This window comes from Hibiscus syriacus, unplaced genomic scaffold (assembly GCF_006381635.1).
Source record: "Hibiscus syriacus cultivar Baekdansim isolate YM2019G1 unplaced genomic scaffold, ASM638163v2 tig00110621_pilon, whole genome shotgun sequence".
Lineage (NCBI taxonomy): Eukaryota > Viridiplantae > Streptophyta > Magnoliopsida > Malvales > Malvaceae > Hibiscus > Hibiscus syriacus.
Window position 1 is genome coordinate 1224858 of NW_024062802.1, and position 21466 is coordinate 1246323.

General features: G+C 34.3%; 1 protein-coding gene and 2 pseudogenes across 1 annotated transcript; 2 read left to right on the forward strand and 1 right to left on the reverse strand.

Moving 5' to 3' along the window:
- Window positions 1–62: 62 nt before the first annotated feature.
- LOC120136021 lies at window positions 63–21466 on the forward strand (annotated as a pseudogene).
- On the forward strand, window positions 245–2556 carry LOC120136129 (aspartic proteinase Asp1-like). The gene is made up of 8 exons (XM_039152244.1): window positions 245–306; window positions 461–578; window positions 886–1109; window positions 1455–1676; window positions 1775–1916; window positions 2004–2225; window positions 2299–2371; window positions 2449–2556. The coding sequence occupies exons 1-8, from the start codon at window positions 245–247 to the stop codon at window positions 2553–2555; spliced, it is 1170 nt and encodes a 389-aa protein (XP_039008175.1). The 3' UTR covers window position 2556.
- On the reverse strand, window positions 3229–10179 carry LOC120136020 (annotated as a pseudogene).

Below are 21466 nucleotides of genomic sequence, written 5' to 3' on the forward strand. Positions count from 1 at the left end.
TATATATATATACAATAAACAAACAGGAAATATCCAACTGAAAGTTCCTCCTGGGTAGCTATAGAGAGAGAGAGAGAGAGATAATAAAATGAGAAAAGGACAAGTGAATGTGTTCATCTTGTTACTGTTTGTGAGTCTCTCTTCGGCTTCTGATCAGAGATGGAGGAAAGCAATGATGTCAGCTTACAATGGTTCTTCTTCTTCTTCTTCTTCTTCTTCTTCTTCTTCTTCTTCTTCTATGATGATGATGAATAGAGGTGGGTCCTCCATCTTGTTTCCGATCCATGGAAATGTGTACCCAACAGGGTAAGTTCAGCATATTTAATGACTTCCTTTTTTTTTTACTTTTTCAGGTAAAAGTTCATCTGCAACTTGTGCTATATGCATATAATATAACTGTATGCTCACAAATTATTCTGTACATATGGTTGAAATCATGGAGTTATGTTCTCTGGTTTAGGTACTATAATGTTACTATCAATATCGGCCACCCTCCCAAGCCTTACTTTCTTGATCTTGATACTGGAAGTTACTTGACATGGCTGCAGTGCAATGCTCCGTGCGTCCATTGTATTGAGGTGAAATTATTAGTATAAAATATATTTATATATGCATATGTATATGTATATGTATGTGTATGTGTATTAAGATATCCAGCATGTTATTACCTGTTTGTGAAACTGATTAATTGATGTAATTATTTGCAGCAGATGCTACGTATTTCAAAATTTTACCCTGGCTGCTTATTCTGATCCTTTAGTTTTTTCCTTCAGTTTGTTCATTTTAGCTTGTTAAATCTGCTGGTTTTCGTGATTGTTGTAGAAGCTCGGATTTTTTGTTACTGGTAAAGAGTAGTGTTGAATGTTTTTATAGCCGTCGTTGCAGGCGCCTCATCCGCTTTACCAACCTACCAATGACCTGGTGCCCTGTAAAACCCCGCTTTGTGCAGCATTGCATCCGCCTGGTGACTACAAATGTGAAAGCCCTGACCAATGTGACTATGAGGTTGAGTATGCAGATGGCGGTTCCTCGCTCAGAGTGCTTGTCCTAGACTTGTTTTCTTTGAACTATACGAACGGAATCCGAGTCGGTCCTCGTCTGACCCTTGGGTTAGTGCTTTTGCCCAAAATTGTCTTCAATATCAGTGATAGTGTTTCTGTCAAAAATTCATTTAGTCTTGCAAGCTGTCCATGGCACCATCCCCTGTTGTATAAGCAAATTTCATGTACTATTTTTGTGCTTTTATTCGCGCAAGGAACGGTGAAAGGATGGAACAAAATGAAACTATACTATAACTGATTAAAATATAATCTGTTTGAATCTGTATTAAACAATCCCTACTGTTTGTTGTTCATTGTTTTTCGCTGAAGAAGTTTACTAACAGATCACATCCTTTGATTAGTTGCTTCTCAACACACCCTTAAACATTATGTGTCACGGTTCCTTGTGTGCAGATGTGGATACGATCAAATTCCGGGCACATCCAATCATCCCTTAGATGGAATACTTGGCCTCGGAAGGGGAAAATCGAGCATTGTGTCACAACTTCAGAGCCAAGGCTTGGTCCGGAATGTCGTTGGCCACTGTTTAAGCGGAATAGGCGGAGGATTCCTCTTCGTCGGGGATGGCCTCTATGATTCTTCACATGTGACTTGGACACCAATGTCACAAGAGTTTATCAACTCTTCACTTTACTTTGTTCACAATGGCTAAACATGATCATAATTGATTGCTTTGAAGTCCTGATAATAAATCCTCTACTTGATACTTATGGCAGCAAGTACTACTCTCTGGGAAATGCCGAGCTACATTTCGGTGGGAAAGCTACCGGCATTAGAAACCTCGTCGTGATTTTCGACAGTGGAAGCTCCTACGTACGCCTTAATTCTCAGGCTTATCAAGCGTTGACAGTGTTGGTAAGTTCCGGGGCAACTTCAGAACATCTTCAAGATATTCTAAAACCAATTATGAAGTTCTTCTAAAGTTTAATCTTTTACGTGTAGTTGAAGAAAGAACTAAGTGGAAGATCTCTAAAGGAAGCTCCAGAGGACCAGACACTCCCATTATGTTGGAAAGGTCGAAAGCCATTCCGAGGAGTGCGCTACGCCAAAAAATACTTCAAGACCGTACTGTCTTTGGCCTTTACAAGCAGTGGCAGAAGAAAAACCCAGTTTGAATCTTATAACATCGGTGATCACTGCACAGATATATATATATATATATGTGTGTGTGTGTATATGTTCTTGCTTTGTCTCTTTTGTTGATGCATACTGAAACGTTAACATAATGTTTTGACAGAATAAGGGAAATGTTTGCTTGGGAATTCTAAATGGAACACAAATAGGGCTGCAAAATCTGAATGTCATTGGAGGTAAGGGTTAATATTTGATTTATTGTTTTAACCGAGTTACGTTGGAGGTTTTACTTCATCCTTTGTGATTTAAACAGACGTATCGATGCAAGACAGAATGGTGATATATGACAATGAGAAACAAGTGATAGGATGGAGCCCTGCAAACTGTGATCATCTTCCTAGGTTCAAATCTTACATGTGAACATCATTCTAACCACAAATAATTCTCTTTATCCTTCTATCTTCGATCTTAGGTACTATGTACAAGATTTATACCCACCAACCAGGAAGGGCTCTACTCTCTTCATTTGTATATTACATGTAATTTATTATATATATATATATAAATGATGTGTAGCATTCTGAATCAATAAAAATGCTTATTATTGACCATTACATCCTTACTAGGTATCATGTGAAGTTAGGGGGAAATAGGACGGATCAGATTTTTTGTCGTCTCGATTCTGATTTGAAGTTTAGAAGACTCTTATCGACCCGATCCGATTCTGATTTCAGTACAATATAATCAACTTATCATAACAAAGCATAGTTCATCCCAACCCACCTCGTCTGCAAAAGATTTAATGAAAAACCGTAAATATTTTAATAAATATAGCAAAACGAGATGGATTTCACCTAAATCTGATCCCGATTCGATCCTATTTTTTTTTAAAAAAAATGCTCCACCCCAATCCCATTTAATAATATTATTAATAATAATTTAATCTCAATCGAACCGGATCGAAACCTTTCAGGTAGAAGAAAATTGGCATCCCCACGTGAAGGACTATAATCCACGTGATTGGCATGATTGTAAAATTTATCAACGTATGGAGGCAAGAAAAAACAGTCTTCCCATTATGAAGTACCAAGTAAATTGCACGTAGGAAATGCCATTAGCTTCGCAGTTTTCTCCGCCATAAAGCTAAAAACTCGTGAATTAACTACAGGGAGAGCTTAACACTACATATTCATCAAACCAAGTGAATATCCTACAAAATTTTTATCTTCCAATCTTCAGCGACCCTCACACCAGGCTTTCGAATAGTTACAGCAGCACCGACATTTCCCCCAAAACGAAGGGGACCGAGTTCGATTTCAGCCTTCTGATTTCCTGGTTCGATGAGAGCGGTTTTTGCCCCAGGGGTATATCCAAGAAGAATAATCCGTTCGATAATGCAGTCCGAAGAGAATCTAGAGTTGCCACGGGGAGAGGATGCTGCATTCAAAGAAGTCAGATGCCCGTTTGAGAACACAAAGTGGCGATGGATGTATGCCCCTTGTTTGAAGTCGAAGCTTTTTCCATCATCAAGATAGAGTTCACCTTCAGCTTCTTGGGAACTGTTCAGAGCAATCACCTAAACAGACAGAGTGATGTCAGAGGCACACGCCTTATCAAGGGCACCTCACAAGAAGGGGTGCTTATGAGCTCTAGTAGATGTATTTATGAGAACATATCTGGCAGTATTTTACACCTAGTCGATATACTTATGAGGACATAAGGATCGGTCAGTATCGATCACATACCAGTGTAAAAGGGTCATGCATCATTGTGTGGAGCTTCTACGGAACCGGTCTTTTCTTGGTACAATAGTGCCAGCTCTTTGGAAAGCAGGAATGCTCTCTTCGGAAACGTCAAGCTTATGGGTCTTTCCTCCCTTGTATGCAGTTCCTGTTCTGAGATCATACCATGATTCCTTCCCGGGCAAATATACTGATGCATGTTTAGCCCTCTATGTAAACGAAAATATACGAAATTTCAATTATTCACAGGCTATGAATATAAGAAAAGCAACGGAGAAAATAAGAAACAGAAAAGATAGAAGATTCGGTTAAGAGTGGTACCGTCTCATAGATCCCTTGTACCAAAAGACTGTTCCCAACCATGAAAGCTTCATCATTGCTGAACTTCATCAGATGGGAACTCCATCCATAATGGACGTACAACAGGAACACCAGTAACGTTTGTTTCTCTGAATAATGTGTAAAAGTATGGAAGCAAGGTGTAACGAATACGGATGGCATCTCTCATAAGTGCGGTATTTCTTTCACTGAAACAAAGTTAAATCTCATTACTTTGAAGATCAGAAAAGAACATAATAAATTTAGAGATATTGTATAAAAACAATATCAAGCTTTTTATTTTTTAAACCTTCCCATGATAACATCACACCCAAATACATTTTAATTCATACAACCACAACTCCATAGGAGGGGGAAAAAGTAAAATCCTGATTAGCAACAGAAAACCAAAAATTTAGTTGCTGAAAAAGCAATTGAGTCTAAAATACCAACACATTTTAAATCTTCATGATGCAATAAGGGAATGATAGCTAAGCTTATTGGTGCGGTGCAAAATTAAACCCACCTATACAAAAAGTACATGCCATGCGATAATTTATAGGCCTTAGATGTGAGGCCGGAGTGATGGGAGAACAAAAACCATATCAATTAAAAGTGGATTATCATGGGCCCTTAAATAAAGGGGCCTCTCCACCTATACGAAGGTGTTTTGGGTTGGAAGCCTAGTTGTAAAATTTTACAATGGCTCATTCTGGGCTTTTATACTTAAAGTCAACGCATAACCTCAGAATAAATCAAGTAATCTCATAGAAGCAATGCCATAAAAGCAAATCGAGTCATTCAGTGGTTGAGGGTAGGCTAGCCTTCATAATCACAATTCTCCATTCAGCTCTACGGCCATATATTTTATCACAACCATACAAACATTATGTAAAATCCTAGACAAAAATTCACTTTGTTCATATTCTCTTCATATAACCAAAGCAGCTGCCCTCAAAGAATCTTCAACTCAAACTATGCATGTCTCAACATTCCAAACCATCTTGTACTTTCAAGTTAAAACAAAGAAATGAACCTTGGAAGAAAAATAATAGAAATAATTGCACATGATGTCCCCAAACTATGACCCCCATTCTAAACTGGTCCCTAAACTTTAAAATGTTCTACATCAATCCTCAAACTATCAATGTCATTACATTTTGATCCTTCCATTAACATGCCTTTAACTCTACTACACATTAACGGAATGATCAAATGGAATGATACTGATAGTTTGAGGACTGATAAGAATGTTATAAAGTTTAGGGATCATTAGGCATGTACAAAGATGTTTTAATTGGGAAGCAGATAGTTTGGCTAAGTCGGGCATAGGGTAATGTGGGGTGTTTCTGGTCTGTTGTGTAGGTTGAGTGTTTTTGAGGGTAGAGGTTTTGTTTTGTGGGGAAGGTTTGTATTTAAGGTGGATTTTACCCTGGATGTATTTTCTGTTTTAGTAATAAAATTTGGGCACTCTTTTCCTCCTTCCAATGTCCGTTGAGATACCTATGTAGCTTGACGGTTAAGAAGGGGGGTTTTAACGAGGCCCTTTTCCTATAAAAAAAAGTTTAGGGATCAATTTCGAATGGGGAGTTTGGGGCCTGATAGAATATTTTAAAGTTTATGGACCAATTTAGAATAGAATAATTTGGGGACCTCATGTGCAATTAACTAAATAATAAAAGATCTTGGATTTTCTTTTAAGTAAAATGAAGCAACATATTAAAGTAATGAGCCATTGTAGAATCAGCATAGAACTAGAATTTTGAACATTAATCAAAGTAGTTCAGAAAATTATTTTCCATCAAAGCCTTTCGACAAAAGTAAAAGGGTTTTTCAGGGATCAACCAAAACACTTCTTCAAAGAATATCTTTAAAACAATGAAAGCAGTTGCATATTTCTCAAAGGCTCAAAAGGATCATAGGCCCCAAAATACAATATAATGCTGCTGATCAGAATTTAATTCACATGCTCTGTCTGAAGCCAAACGACAGGCATACAAAGCTTACTTTTCAGTGCAATACAATATGGAAAAAATCAAGAACTCTTAAGCTGTATGGAATGAGATACAGATGAAAATGAGAATATCAGAATGTTACTAAGTGAGATTAATGTAACTTTGGTGAAGAAAAAAGTTTCACATGTGATTGTGGTTTTACATGTTAATGGCCTAATATATAAATGAATGTTCTCAAAGGGAATGCTAATCTGTCAAGATGCAGAGAGTAGAATTAAATGGATGTTAAAGATATCATACCCGAACAACCAAGGCTCTCGTCTTTTTGTATCATGATGGGCATGACCTCTAAAGAAAGGATAGTAAGCACCAAGTTGATACCAACGCACCAATAACTCGGGCTCGGGATTGCCAAAAAAACCACCAATATCAGCACCTGTAAAAGTTTATCCATAATCAAAAAGGGAAAAGGTACACTGATTTTAACTTCTTTTTCTTTTAAAGGCATGCATACCAGAGAATGACATTCCAGTAAGACCAAGACTCAAAATCATCGGGACTGAAACCCTGAGGTGACCCCAATCTGCAGAATTATCCCCAGTCCAGACTGCTCCGTACCTTTGACTTCCAGCAAAGAATGCTCTGGACAAAACAAAAGGTCTGTCCTTACCATCTCCTCGCTTTACAAGGCCATCAGCTGTTGCCATGTGGAAGTAATATCCATAGGCATTATGCAACTCCCGATGTTCCACTCCACCAAGATGTAAAATATCTCTGGGCATTGTCACCTAGACACGGTAAAAGTTTGGTCAAATTTACCTGCCCTATGCAGTTTTTAAGGAGTGCATACATACATCTATATATAAGAAAAAGGCATGACTGAAATTTTCAAAATGAAAAAATCAACACGTTTCCAAGGTTTTTGAAGTATAGCCACCATAAATATTTCCTCAGAAATAACTTCATCTCCATCTTCATGGAAATGTAATTTTCAAGTTATTACTAAGAAACGTAGAAGGATTGCAAACATGCTTTTACATTCCGAACATTGGATGCATAGAGGAAATATTTTTCTGTACTTAGTTTAGAAAATCTGAAACTTTTTTATGATCACCAATCAACCATGCCTTTACTATCTAAACAACAAATTTATACAGAAAAGGAGATGTTTATTAAAGAACAAACTCGTTACAGAATAGTTTTCACGACATATATGCAGGAATATCCTCAAACTTAAGCACACTTAAAGAACTACAGCTAAATCAGATAATATTAGTTAGAAAAACATGGTACTATTTTAAGTAAATTTATCTACATAGAACATGGCCACTTATTACCATTTCTAAACTAGTTTAACAGTATATGGAAACAAGTGAACAAATATATCATGCCAAACAACAGGGTAGAGCACAATAGCCTGATCAGAGAAAATGTCAATGGACATGCTGCAAAGAAAAAAGGAACAACAATAAACTCAGTCACTTGGGGGGAAAAATTCATATAAGTGAAAATAGCATCTATAAATGTGCATATTATGCATAGACAAATAAATTTTCCCAATACCAGAAACGGACCAAAGAATATGAGAATGTGCATTCTTATAATTAACAAGTTTCCTCCAATAATAGGTTGCAAGTAGGATCATTGCCGCTTTCCATAATGGTTAAAGTCTTTTCCTCTTTTCTCTAATGCACTAAAAAAAAAAGCAAGATGGCATCTCAGCTAAGGAAGCTAAGTGCAACAAGTTCATTACTATTTTTACAACAACATCCTTGAAAAGGCAAGAATCTAAGAGACTAAGTCCATTTAATACTTATGCTAGAGGCATATAAAGGTATATATATTAAGCTCAATCCAGCAGTAGTAGCACAGAATTTATTACCCGATTTTGGCTATTTAATGTATGAATTACAGTATGGGGTTGGGGGGAGAGAACAAAAGATATTTGTTTTCAAATTGTGTGCTGAAGTTTCTTCATAATTAATTAAGTGAATACACTGTGTTGAATTTTTTTCATAAATATGTACAATACAATTTTAGAGTATAGACCAGCAAATACAAAAATCTAATAAAAATATTAACCTATAAGTCATTATCGTAATTTCATCCATTAGTTTAATTAAAATAACCTTCTTATTAAGTGCGGAAACTATCTTTTCCTCTTTCTTCTCTTCATTACTTCCCCCGCTCTCTACATTTTTCCCTTGAATAATAATTACATTAATTCTCCTCTTCTCCCTCTTAATTTAACAGTTTTTGATCCATGTAGGTGGACAACAATAAGCTAGCGCATATAATTGAATGATAGCTAACAGCTAACAAGAATAAGGGTTAGACACTTTATCACCAATAGTGCAAAATAGAATAAGAAAGCAACAAAAAGACAAACACATGAATAGGTAGAATAGAAGTTAAGACAGAATTAAGAAAAGCAGCATACCTCCGGTCCATTAAACACGGAAGGCTCGTTCATGTCATTCCAAATGTACAATGAAATAGTTGAACCAATATAATTCTTATAAGAAAACTTCTCAGCCCACCATGACCTAACTTCAGGATTTAACACATCTGGGTAGGAGGAGGAACCAGACCAACACCATCCATCAAAATCCTTGCCGGTTGCGTCCTTAACATAATATCCCTTCTGGGAAGCATCCTTGTGCAAGTGAAATGAGTCATCCCTCTTAATATGTGGATCCACGATTGTCACCATATGCCTACCTTTGGCAGCCAATTTTCTTTGCATCTCTTCTGGATGTGGGAATAGCAACTTATCCCATGTGAAATACCTCTTTCCATCAGTATGCTCAATATCAAGCCACAAAACATCATATGGAATATCATGCTCATCAAACTTGGAATCCACATTCTCCACATCCTCTTCATCACGGTAATTCCACCTACACTGATGATATGCTGTGGAAAACAGCTGCGGCATTGCTGGGAGACCTGTCACACTAATGTACTGCTTGACAACATCCTTCGGTCCTGGTCCAACGAAAAAGAATGTATCCACAATCCCAGCCTCAGTCATCCAAAACGTATCAATCCGGCTCTGGTCCATGGGCATCAGAATCCCATCTTCTGCATCCCAGCCCTTTGCCAATACATCAATCTGCATCTCCGCAGCATTCAACCAGAAAAACCCTGAACTTTTTCCAGATTTCCTATGTGATACCATGAACGGAATAGAACCATAAATCCCAAAAGGCGAATCGTGAATATACTCAAAAACATCCAGGTTAAACAATCGATATGGTTCAGAATCCTCAACTCCAGGTCCCCGAGTGGGTTTAAGAGCAAAACTAGTAGCATGTTCCGGTATTCCGTACACAAAATCAGACTCATAAAAGGAAACATCGAAACTAATGGATTGTGGACCATACGGCCTAGTATCAGTATGCCCTCTAAACCTTTCCTCCCAATCCTCATCCTCTTTTTTCACTCTCAATTGTTCAAAATCAAATAGCCCATGTGAATTCAATGAAACTACGCGACGCTTACCTGCTTTCTCCCTCACGTAAACCTCAAAAGGATCATGCCTGAGAACTGCCTCGTAACCGTCGGATAAGTAGACCACGGAAGATAAACCCGCAATATCTCCGTCGTGTTTCTCCGTGGTGGCACTCTGCAACCAGAATTTTTTACTCTCGAATTCGGGGACAATCACATCTGGGACTTGGAACCGTTTCTTGGGTGGGTCCAACGAGGGATCTTCGTCGATCTTGAGCCGCAGGATCCCATCTTGGTAGACAGAAACAGAGAGAGCCAACGGCTTGATCGGATCTTGATCGTGACCGTGATGAGCTTTAGGAACGAGCTTGGCAGTGAGGTCACCATCGGATATGGAGACCTCGGTCGCGATTAGAGTGCAGGAGCCGGGTTTGCGAAATCGAGCTCGCTTGCAGAAGGGGGTCTGGTCGCAGGTTCGGAACTCATCTTTTTTCCAGGAATGCACTGTTTGGGAAGAGAGAAAAAGGAATAAAAGAAAGGCAGTCCGCTTCATTTTCATGGAGACGGAGTGAAGTTAAAGTGAACTGTATATGTATGTAAATCCGCAGGGTCGGACCCCGGGGCCGGACGTCGGAAAATAAGACTTTAATATTAATGTTAGATGCTTGACTCGGGATTTTTATTTTATTTTGTGGATAAACTACGCTGATGGTTCATTTTGTTTTTAACTTATTTTATTTTGGTCATAAATTTAAAAAAAATAACATTTTGATCATTTATATAATCAGTTCATTACATATTGATCACTTAATCATTAACTACTGTTAATTTGATAATGTGACATATAAATGAAAATAATTACATTTTAACGTGATTTCTAAATTTTAGATCGAATACTAATTTTATCTTAAATTTTTAATTTATTTTTCAAAACATGTAAAAATAAATATATTCTATGCATTCAATAAATATCATTAATTCTACTTAAAATAAGTTACTAATATATGATTGAAATAAAAATAAATTTTATAAACATTATCAAGGTACATATATTATTATGGCTACGCTTTTCCTAAATTGAGGTAAACATTTATATTTTATATAATTTATCAACGTTTTATAATTTAATTAAAATAATATTTCCAGGAATGAAAATGTTAATTAATTAATAATCAGTACTTCTCGTTGATTAATTATATCTATTTGACTTGAATAGTGATGTGACATAGTATGTTGTTACCTCATTAAAAAAAATTATTAAATTTATTATAAATTATTATTATTATTATTATTATTATTATTATATAATTTGTCATCAGGGGAGTCAAACCCAATTATATGGGTAGAGATGAAATATGCTTAATATTAAACTAAACCATTTAATTTATTATTTTTTAACAATATATTTTATATAATTAATACTACATCGAGGGGACGAAAATTGAAATACTGCTTGCCTAAAGATTGATCCCGGTGCTATTACATATATTTTTATGTTTTATTATCTTATTATTATTAATCAAGGTAAATAAATGATTGAAATTACAATTCAGATCAAGTAGAGGTCTTTGGTTCAAACAATTGTGTTGCGTCTGCAGGTATGTGTATTGTTAATTAATTAAAAAAATTGAACAGATATTATTTTATAATCATTTCATATTATTTTTTTAAAAAAAATATTTATATTATCTACGTCTTTTGTTATCCTCTTATTCATTTCAATCATTGATTAATACTAATTCAATAATTTTAAATTAACACGAACTATGTAATCACAATGACAAATGAATTATTGTTATTTCATAAAAGTTCAAATTCGAGCACTATGAATAACCTATTATTTAAATTTAATTTGGGCCGGCCATTATTTAAAAACCCATTGTCTTGATTCGTACGGTCAAAACTTATTGGACTTGACGAATAACCAATACGTACTAATCATAGTGGTATGTAAGTCAATCGCACAAGGCTTTTGCCCTCGTCGTTCGTCCCTGATAATGAGCCCATGCAACAATTAATGATGAAATATTGCATTGCTCTGTTTGTGCTACAATGAAATGTTTTTTTTCCTTACATACACTCTGCCCATTCTTCTTTTGTGCCATGCGACAATTAATGATGAAATGTTTTTTTTGGGCTATTACGCACTTTTGTGGGTTACAGCAGGAGCTGAATTGTTGGGATGATGCTCTTCGTTGGATGATCATGAATCTGAAGGATAAATTTCTCTTGGTGCATATTCTTAAATTAACTTGGACTGAATTTGTGTATTTCATTTCAGAAGAACGTAATCACATGCATTTTAGAGGGTTGATTCGTTCGGTTGATACAATTATCAATATAATAAAGGAGATTGTTAGGATTAAGTTGTATAGATATTGCATGAATATACTGGATGGTGTAAATAAACAATTTTACATTGATTAGGGGTTGATCTAGCTGCTTGTTATGTTACTTGTAGCAGTTTGGTTGTTTTTTATGAATATAATTTTATTTATCTAAAAAAAAATGTTGAACTTTTTTAAATTTACAAAAAAAAATTATCACAAACTCTAATAAGATACGTCTTTAAAAAACTAAAATTGACATATATTTTAAATATTATTTTATATATTCAATTAACTGTTTATTTTTATTCCACTAAAATTTTATAAGTTAATCCTCTCGTAAAATTTTAAAAATTCACACTCGTAACATAAAATTTTACATACGTCCTATCCTATCTATAACATAATGATTTGGTATATACAAAATTAACTTTTTCATCGTATGTATATTACTATGATTTTTAACTAATGAAAAACAGTCTTAAAGGCTTTCGAACTTTTAGAGAGAAAATTAAGAGTAAATTATTTATTTAATCACTTATCTATTCTCGCATTTATGTTTTGATTTTTTTACAAAGTCATAATTAGTGCTATATTTAGTTTATGATTTGATAGCCTATTGTTAGGTTTGACCATTGATATGACATAAATGATAATGTAATATGGTATAATAACAGTTTTAGTTATCAAAACTTACACATTCTACCAAATTAAACTTAAATTGAAATAATTTAATAAATATCTAATATTTAAAAATTACTATATATCAATTTTTAAATATTAAGGAATTTTTGAATTATTTCAAAATATGATTAATTTAATACAATGTGTAAGTTTTGAAGGCTAAAATTATTAATATATCAACCACATCATAATTTTCATCAAGTCAATGGTCAAACCTAATGACAGATGACTAAAATAAAATAAAATATAACATTATGTGCGATTTTAAAAAAAAATTGAGTGACCAAAATAAGAATACGAGAGTAAATGTGTGACTAAATAAGTATTTAACCTTAAAAATACATACTTGTTGAACTCCTATCTATTTCGTATTTTCTCTCATATTTTTTCTTTTAGATTAAAATATTTTATTTAAATATATAAAGATGAAAATTGATAATTCATTTTATTTTTTGTCCTTTGTTTTTTATACTAAACGCATTTTAAATTAATTTGCCTATTTTACATTTTTCAGTCCCTTATTTTAATTTTATTTATATTTCAACCCAACTAAAATAGTTTTTTTTTAAATAATCGAAATCGAATTGTGTCAACTTCTATCTGTTATATAAAAAGTAACAATCAATAGGGTAAAAGAAAACTTTAAAATGCAATAAAAAGAGAAGAAATAAAAGCTTGAAAGTAGTTTAACCAGTCATAAATCAACCTCGCATTCATTGGGCCGCACAAGTTGTTATAAAGTACTATCCACACAATAAACCATACACTTTTGTCCAATCGCACACCTAACTCATCAACGAACATTTACTTTCTAATAAAATTTTATATTACATAAATAAATTTATAAAATTAAAAAAATATTATAAAAATTTAGATAAAATATAAAAATATTGGTGTTACCTTGTTAAATCCTCCAATTATTTAAAGTTATAAAACGATCACTTAATTATAGACCATTTTTTTTTGCTGAATTATCTGACTATTAACATAAATAACATCGATGACACATACAATAATTAACCAATAACAATAATTAGTGAAATTAATTTTATATAGAAATTACATTAATATATAAATTAAAATTTAATGCATATTGATATACAAATTAAAATTCAAAAGAAATTATTTGATGAAACCAATCTAACAGACAACTCTAACAAAGAATACTTCGTTTTGAAATCACGAAAACTCCAAAGATAGTAATGATCCTAATAAGAAATTGAAGCATCACAATTCACAAGGAGGGGTCTTAAAGACCATCTGATTTAGATACAGAGAGTGTATCTAGTGAACTACCAGTAACAATCACGTGTTAATATCTATTATATCACGAACATATTTCGTATGATCACCGACAATCACATATTGATATACATGTTTTCTTTTGATAATAAACTAGGATAGTAATTATTTCTTAGAACGTCCAATCAGTCAATGCTATAACATCTTTTAATTAATACTTATCTAATACATTATAAATAATAATACAATAAAGAATAATGGTACATACACACTTATTCTATAAGAAAGCAGACTCACACTATCAGAATACTTTTCCGGTCATCATTTGTTTTACTGTATCGGTCAACAGAGAGAAGACGAAAATATCGATATTAATTTAGATTTGATAGTGAAATTAATGATAAGTTAACATTGATATTAACGTCGTCTAATATTGTGGCCATCTCCGCACATTCGTCTCATCTCTCTTATTACTTTCTATAAATACACATTTATTTATTGAATCTCTGGTCAGTTGCATTTCCGCAAACCACCAGCAGCAGCAAGCTACAAGATTCTTCTTCTTTTTCTGTTTGTTTCCCAGGAAAATGGGATTGTTGAGAGCTGCTGGCGCCGTTTACAAGCCAGTCGACGAACTGGATCTCGGTCCCGACAGCGATGAGTTATACGTCGAAGCCAATATCAAAGGTTCTTCAATTTCACCAATTCCATTGATTTCCTGCATTCTTCGTCGTCGTCACCTCTTCTTCTCTGTTTTCTTTTCAAATACTTAAATCGCCACTCAGAGAACAAAATTGTTTCAAATTTAAGTATGGAAGGCTTTGAGATTTCTTGTTTGAATTCGAGATTCGTCGAATAGTTTGAGAATTCTCTTTTGGTTTAAAGAATCAACATTCCCGCCAAATCTGGAATCTCAGACGCTCTGTTTTTCTACTCTGAGTTACTTAAAACAGCTGCCGATGAGCTTCGGGTTCAGATTTTGCCTCCTTTTGCTACAACTCACTCTCTTTCTTATCACTGTGTTTGAGTTTCATCATTTTTTTCAAAAAAATTCTGAATGCATGTATGTATGTACATGTATAGCTCCTCGCATGGGTGGGTTTCTGGCAAAAATCTTTGCCTGGACTCTGGAGGCAGGGATCTTTGGAACTCTGGTGTTGTACATAATGAAAAGGATAAATCGAGTACACGAGGTAAGCACTTATTAGCTTCATTTTCTTTCATGAATTACAGCGTAAGCGTTGTTTATGGTTATGGAACTGGTTCACTCGGTCATAATTGTAGATATTTTAAAGGTAAAATATATTGATATTCCCTGAGATTTTAAAGTATTTATATTTTGGTCACTAAATTTATAATCCGCTTTCATTTTGATCACTACAATTGTCCATTGGTATGCCACATGTCCTTTTCCTTAACAAATTAATATACTCCAATCGTGGTTAAAAAATTTGAGAAAAGTATGTATAATTTTAGTGAGAACCAAACCACAGAGCTTAAAAAAGATGATCCAACATCAAATCACTAAATTTAGTTAAAAATTATGATAGTATTAATAAAATAATATTTAGATTAAACTAAGATTAAAATTTATTTTATTTATTTTATTAAAATATATCAATAATAATATAAATTATAAAATATTATAAGAACTATAATTTTAATTAAATATTACCTTTGCCAGTACCATCACAACTACCTACTTGACAGACATTAAATCCCTTGTCTAAGATTTTTGGTTTGATCTTTACTAAAGTCATACATATTTTTCTTAATCTTTTTAATAATAAAAATATGATATACATCAATATCTTATTGGAGGGTATTGATTATAAAGGAAAATAACACGTGAGTATGTGTCTTAATTGATGATAGTAATCGAAATGAAAACGAATTAAATTTTTAATAATTTTAAAATTTTTAATAATTTTAATAATTTTAATATAAAATTTAATAATTTAATAATCAAAATGCAAATACCTTAAAATCTGAAAGACTAACAATGCAATTTACCCATTATTTAATTACAACAAAATCTTTTAATACTTTAACAAATATGACTATTTTTAATACCCTAAACTTGAATTATTTTATTTTTTTGGAAAAGTTTTCATGCATATATTATTTTTCTGGAGAAGATTTGGACAAACATGTTACTTAAAAAATGAAAACTTCAAGAATTGACTTATTTTTAATACTGTTATTGTTTAAATCCTTGTTTGAGTTAGTATTAATGATTAACTAGTCCAATCTACAACATTTTCGAAAATTTTCAACTAATTTTTTTCCCTTTGTGCAGTTTATCTCTCATGCAAAGCTGGAAGAGCCACCCATGTTTGTTCCATTGCATCCTTTTGTTGGTACGCATGATTTAGATTACTGGAATCAATGTAAAACTAGTTAAACAACGTATCCGGAATATTTACTGCCATTAATTAATCTATGAATTTTCTACCACTTTTTTATTTCCAAATGCTTAAAGTTTCTTATGCTCCAAAGGTGTTTGATGAATTGTAAAGCTTCATCTAATGGACTGTAAGGGAACTATAAGAATGCTCGTTATAGCAAGTTCTTATACTTGAGCGCGCGTGCAAGGATGTGATATAGTGATGATGTCTTTAGAATCGGACAGCTTATAAGTATGTGTGAACGAGCGTGTATTACATGGTTATTAACCTGTTCTTAAAAAATATATTTGATAAGATATGCAGTGTCACTATTTTTAAACTTCAAGATCTCTCTTTTTTTCTTCTTCTTGATATGGGGTAATATTCTCACCTTTTCAATGTGTGACATTTTCCTTCAATCTCGTGATGCCCTTGAGCCATTGGTTGTCCACTTTACCTATCCCATCTACTAAGGTGCTTGGCGTGAAATCGAATATATCTTTTAAGAAGAGGGTAATGACCACATGACATGTGGACGTTATGCTATCTTTCTGAATTAGAGTTCTATGAGCACCCGTTTATATCATTTCAAATTATGAACTTCTAGTGTTGTGTCTGATTTGATTGCACCAACACAGAGCTCCACGAGCAAGAAGTCATAGAGATTCACCCTGAAGCATCTCCAGCAGAAAAAGTTCAACGGGCTATGGATTTCCTTCCTTTAACCTCAGAGAATTCACTAGATACCTCAAAGTCCGGCTACTTCCGGCGTTGGACGATAATGGATTATTCGAGAGCATATAGAAGTGGAGAAATAACTCCGCTGAAGGTATCACTCTTGGTTATTTGGTTCATGGCATGTTGTCAATATCCCACTGATATATTTTGATTACATTTTCACCTAATGAACGCACATTTCCATGATCATGAAAAAAAAATAACTTTTACATTCTACAGGTTGCAGAGCGGTTCATAGACGCTGTTCGTGAATCTTCTTGTCGTCCCTTGCCGTGTCCTTCTTCATTAACTATGATGCTGAAGATATCCTAAGGCAAGCTACAGAATCAACTCTTCGGTATGAAAGAGGTAACTTTTGACAGTTATTAAATCATAAAGAATTCAGCATTTTCGAGGATACTTCAGTTTTCCAATATTCTAGACGATTATCAAAGTGAAAAACAAGCTTGCTGATTTACAAACTTAGTAGAAGTGGACTTGCATTTTCATAGAGGATCTTTTTGCATTTATAATATCCCTTTGTCAATACCATCTGATGTTCATATATATCTAATTGGTATCTTATTCAGGGGCTCCAATATCAGTTCTAGATGGAGTTCCAATGGCTGTCAAGGATGAAATAGATTGTTCTCCATATCCAACAACAGGTCTACTAAGTTCTACGCTTGCACATCAATTCCTTTTTCTTAATGGTTATTCTTTGTCCCTATCTCAGTCCTTATTCTTATAGGAGGTACAAAGTGGCTACACAAGGTTAGACCTTGCACAGGCGATGCATGCTGTGTTGCGCGACTCAGATCCTGTGGTGCTATACTTGTTGGAAAGAGCAATATGCATGAGCTTGGAGCTACACCAAGTGGGACAAATCCTCACTACGGGTGAGACCTGCTCCTTTCATAAACCAAAATTACCATTTCTTTTTTCCATTTTTCTGCACATGAAGTCTCATAAATAAGAATTAATATACAGGAAACAAACTGGACTAAATGTAACGTTTTTCTTTGTTGTGTGTAATTTCTTTCTATTTAGGAACATTAAAGATGGTAATATGTTTTATTCTGTGAATGTTGCAGGGCTCCAAGAAATCCCTATGATCCCAACAGAATTTCTGGTGGTTCTTCTAGTGGATCTGCGGCATTAGTATCAGCAGGATTGTGCCCTGCTTCCCTAGGTGTGGATGGAGGAGGTAAAGACTGTTCCTTCTGTGAGGAAACAACCAAACATATTTGAAAAAATTGAGCACAATGAATTCTAACTAAAAGAAAGTTAAAATACACAATAATAACTAGAATTTCATTATCCATGGACTAATTTATGCACTTTATATATGGTTTCTGTGTAGGATCTGTGAGAATGCCTGCATCCCTTTCTGGCGTTGTCGGGTTCAAACCGACTTATGGACGCATACCTCAGTCAGGGTGAGAACTTGTTTAGGTAAAACAATTCTGAGTTTCATTAGATGTAAAATTTAAGCAATATGTAAAAATGCATATGTTCGTTCCAGTGTTCTTCCTCTTAACTGGACAGTAGGAATGGTTGGAATTCTAGCAGGTACCATAGAGGATGCATTTATCGTGTAAGTGTTCTCTTCCTTGTTTTCTTTGTTTTTGGTACCCTGGGGGCCACAAACTGTGGAATAGGGAGGTGGTTGCAGATGGGATTTGAATCCCAAAACTGCCGGATGCTGCCTCTTAAAAGTGATTGCATGAATCAACGGGACTAAGCTTCGGGTTCCTTGACTTTTTTATCACTTTTTTATAGACTTGACTAGATTTGGTTTTCTGTTTTCAGTTATGCTGCTATTAGTGGCCAACTTCGATCAGATGAGACAACCACTTTGCCTGTGAGTACCAGTTGTATAAGATCACTAAGAATTCTGGGTATTAATTGTTGTTTTCAATGCAGATCACCTCCCTATAAAGAGAAAGCTGATTCTAATACCAAAATCTGTGCCAAACCGAACTTTCATATATACTTCGAAAAAAATTGAACATATTCATATTAGACTAGAACCCTTATGTCTGCGTAACATAGCTCTTCACACCTATATTATTTTTACAAGAGAATCTAAAGTTTGGAAACCTTGTACTTCTCTTCTTTGGCTTATGGATAACCTACCAGCCAAAAGTATATTTTCCGCTGCTGAATTCGACAAATCCAATATCAAACATCAAGCTTGCAAGATATGGAGCTGTAAGTGATGAAACTATATGATCAATTAATTTAAGTCCATTTTTCTTCAATTATAACTTAAAAAGGATGACGTTTCTAATTCCTTTCATTCTTTTTTTTAAACTAATTCTATTAGTGGTTCAATGATTGCAACGAAGAAGTCAGATTATGCTGCTCTGATGCTCTGCAATTGCTTTGTGATCATTACAATTGGAAGGTATAAACTAATAACAACCCATGTTTGTATTATAGTTGTTAACTGCTGTTGTACCAAATCTGTTAAAAAGATTGGTTTCCTATGGTGTTAAATTCAAGCTAGGCATCTCCATTTTCGATTTACTGTCAACTAGTTTATATCCAAGTTGAGTCTCTCCACTTACTGTCAATTGGTTTTAGGTTGGATACTTAATAGTTTGATATTATAGCAATATATTTCCCCGTCTTAAAACCTAGTCAAATGATAAACTTCCCCATGATTAATATGGCAAATTTGGTGACAAATTTATAACAAAACGCTGGTGATTGCTTACTAATCCTGGCAATGTATATAATTCAAAAGACTGTAGAGGTTACTATACCGGAGATAGAAGTAATGCGGCAGGCACATTATGTGACAATCGGTTCCGAATGCAGCACTTCACTCAGTTCTTATCTGGAAAATTTGTACGTTACATTCTACAGTTTAACCACCGTGTTATTTATTCTTTATGTTCATATTCTCCAGGACTAAGTTCATATTCTGACGGTATAAACTTGTTCAAGTAGGGACCGTTCAGAAATGGGATGGGATGCAAGAATAGTAGTTGATATTTATGGTGCTTTTGACAGCAATGAGTATATAAAGGCCCAGAAACTGAGGTAAGCTATGCTGCAACCATTTTTTTTACTTTCATGTATTTTTTGGAAAAGAAAATTGTGGTTTAGAATATAAATGATCACCCGTCCTGTCTCGGACAATGGATTTCGGATCAATTGTAGAGTTGTCTTGTGATTTAATGGGTTATCCACAGTCTAAATGTTTTTTGGATGCTTAACATGAATCAAACTCAAGTTTTGTTATGTTTTTACCCCTTTCGAGTTTGTCACGTGATAGGCTCTTTTGCAGGGACGTACACATGATATAATGTAAGGGTGAATCTATAAAATTTTAGGGGTCGAATCTATATTATTTTAGGGAATCGAAAGCAGATTATCAATAAAAAATACAAAGAAAAAACTTAAATTATACGAGAATTTGAAATTTTCAGAAAGAGTAACCGCCCTCACCGGCCCCTAGTCCATCCATGCTCTTTTGCACTCTCTCTTTGCCTACACATGATGAGACATGTTAAAGTTGTTAAATGATATTATTTGACATCAGTTAAATATTGGGTTTCCTATGATATCATATTAAAATCAGTCCTCTTCACTTATAGTGAATTGGTTTAAACTAAGGTGCTTGACCACAAATATGCAGGTACCGCCATATGCAGATTCATAACAAAATATTCACCAAGGCAGAAGTCATAGTCACTCCAACAACAGGGTAGATTCTTTTTCACTGCAACAGCTTGCATCTGTTCTTATATTTTACAGCAAAAAAATCACTTTTTTCACCCAAATGTACTCCGTATCTTTTCAAAACAGTATGACAGCATACCCCATATCCAAAGATGCTCTAAAGACTGGTGAACTTGACTACATAAACGGAGGTAATGAAATTCTAACACATTTTCAAGTATGCATTCATGTTTAAATCTTCATGACAAAACAAGGTGACCATATTACTGTTTTTTCAGCTCACATTATTCGATATCAGATAGCCGGAAACTTTCTGGGACTACCTGCGGTCACCGTTCCAGTAATCAACTTATCACCACTCATCATTTAAGTTTTTATGCTGCTGTTTAATGTCTACTGATATCAAATCCTCCATGCATACATAGGTTGGCTATGACAAAGCTGGTTTGCCAATTGGCATTCAATTCATAGGGAAGCCATGGTCAGAGCCCACTTTAATGCACATAGCGCTTGCAATGCAGGTAGGTCGCTTGCCGGACCTTTTACCGACGTGTATAGGATAATAATCCTACATATATTGCGACCGTTAATATCTAAAATTACATTTCTGGTTCTAGGCATTGTGCATCACAGATTATAGAAAACCAAAGGTTTTCTATGATATTCTCGATAAGAAGTGAGACAGAAGAATTCATGAAGACACCAAGGCTCTTGCCCTCAACATGCCTTATCTTTCTCTTGATATGGAATAACATTGTACACTTTACTTACCATGGTGTGCAGCAATACATAGTGTTGCTTGATTATTTGTAA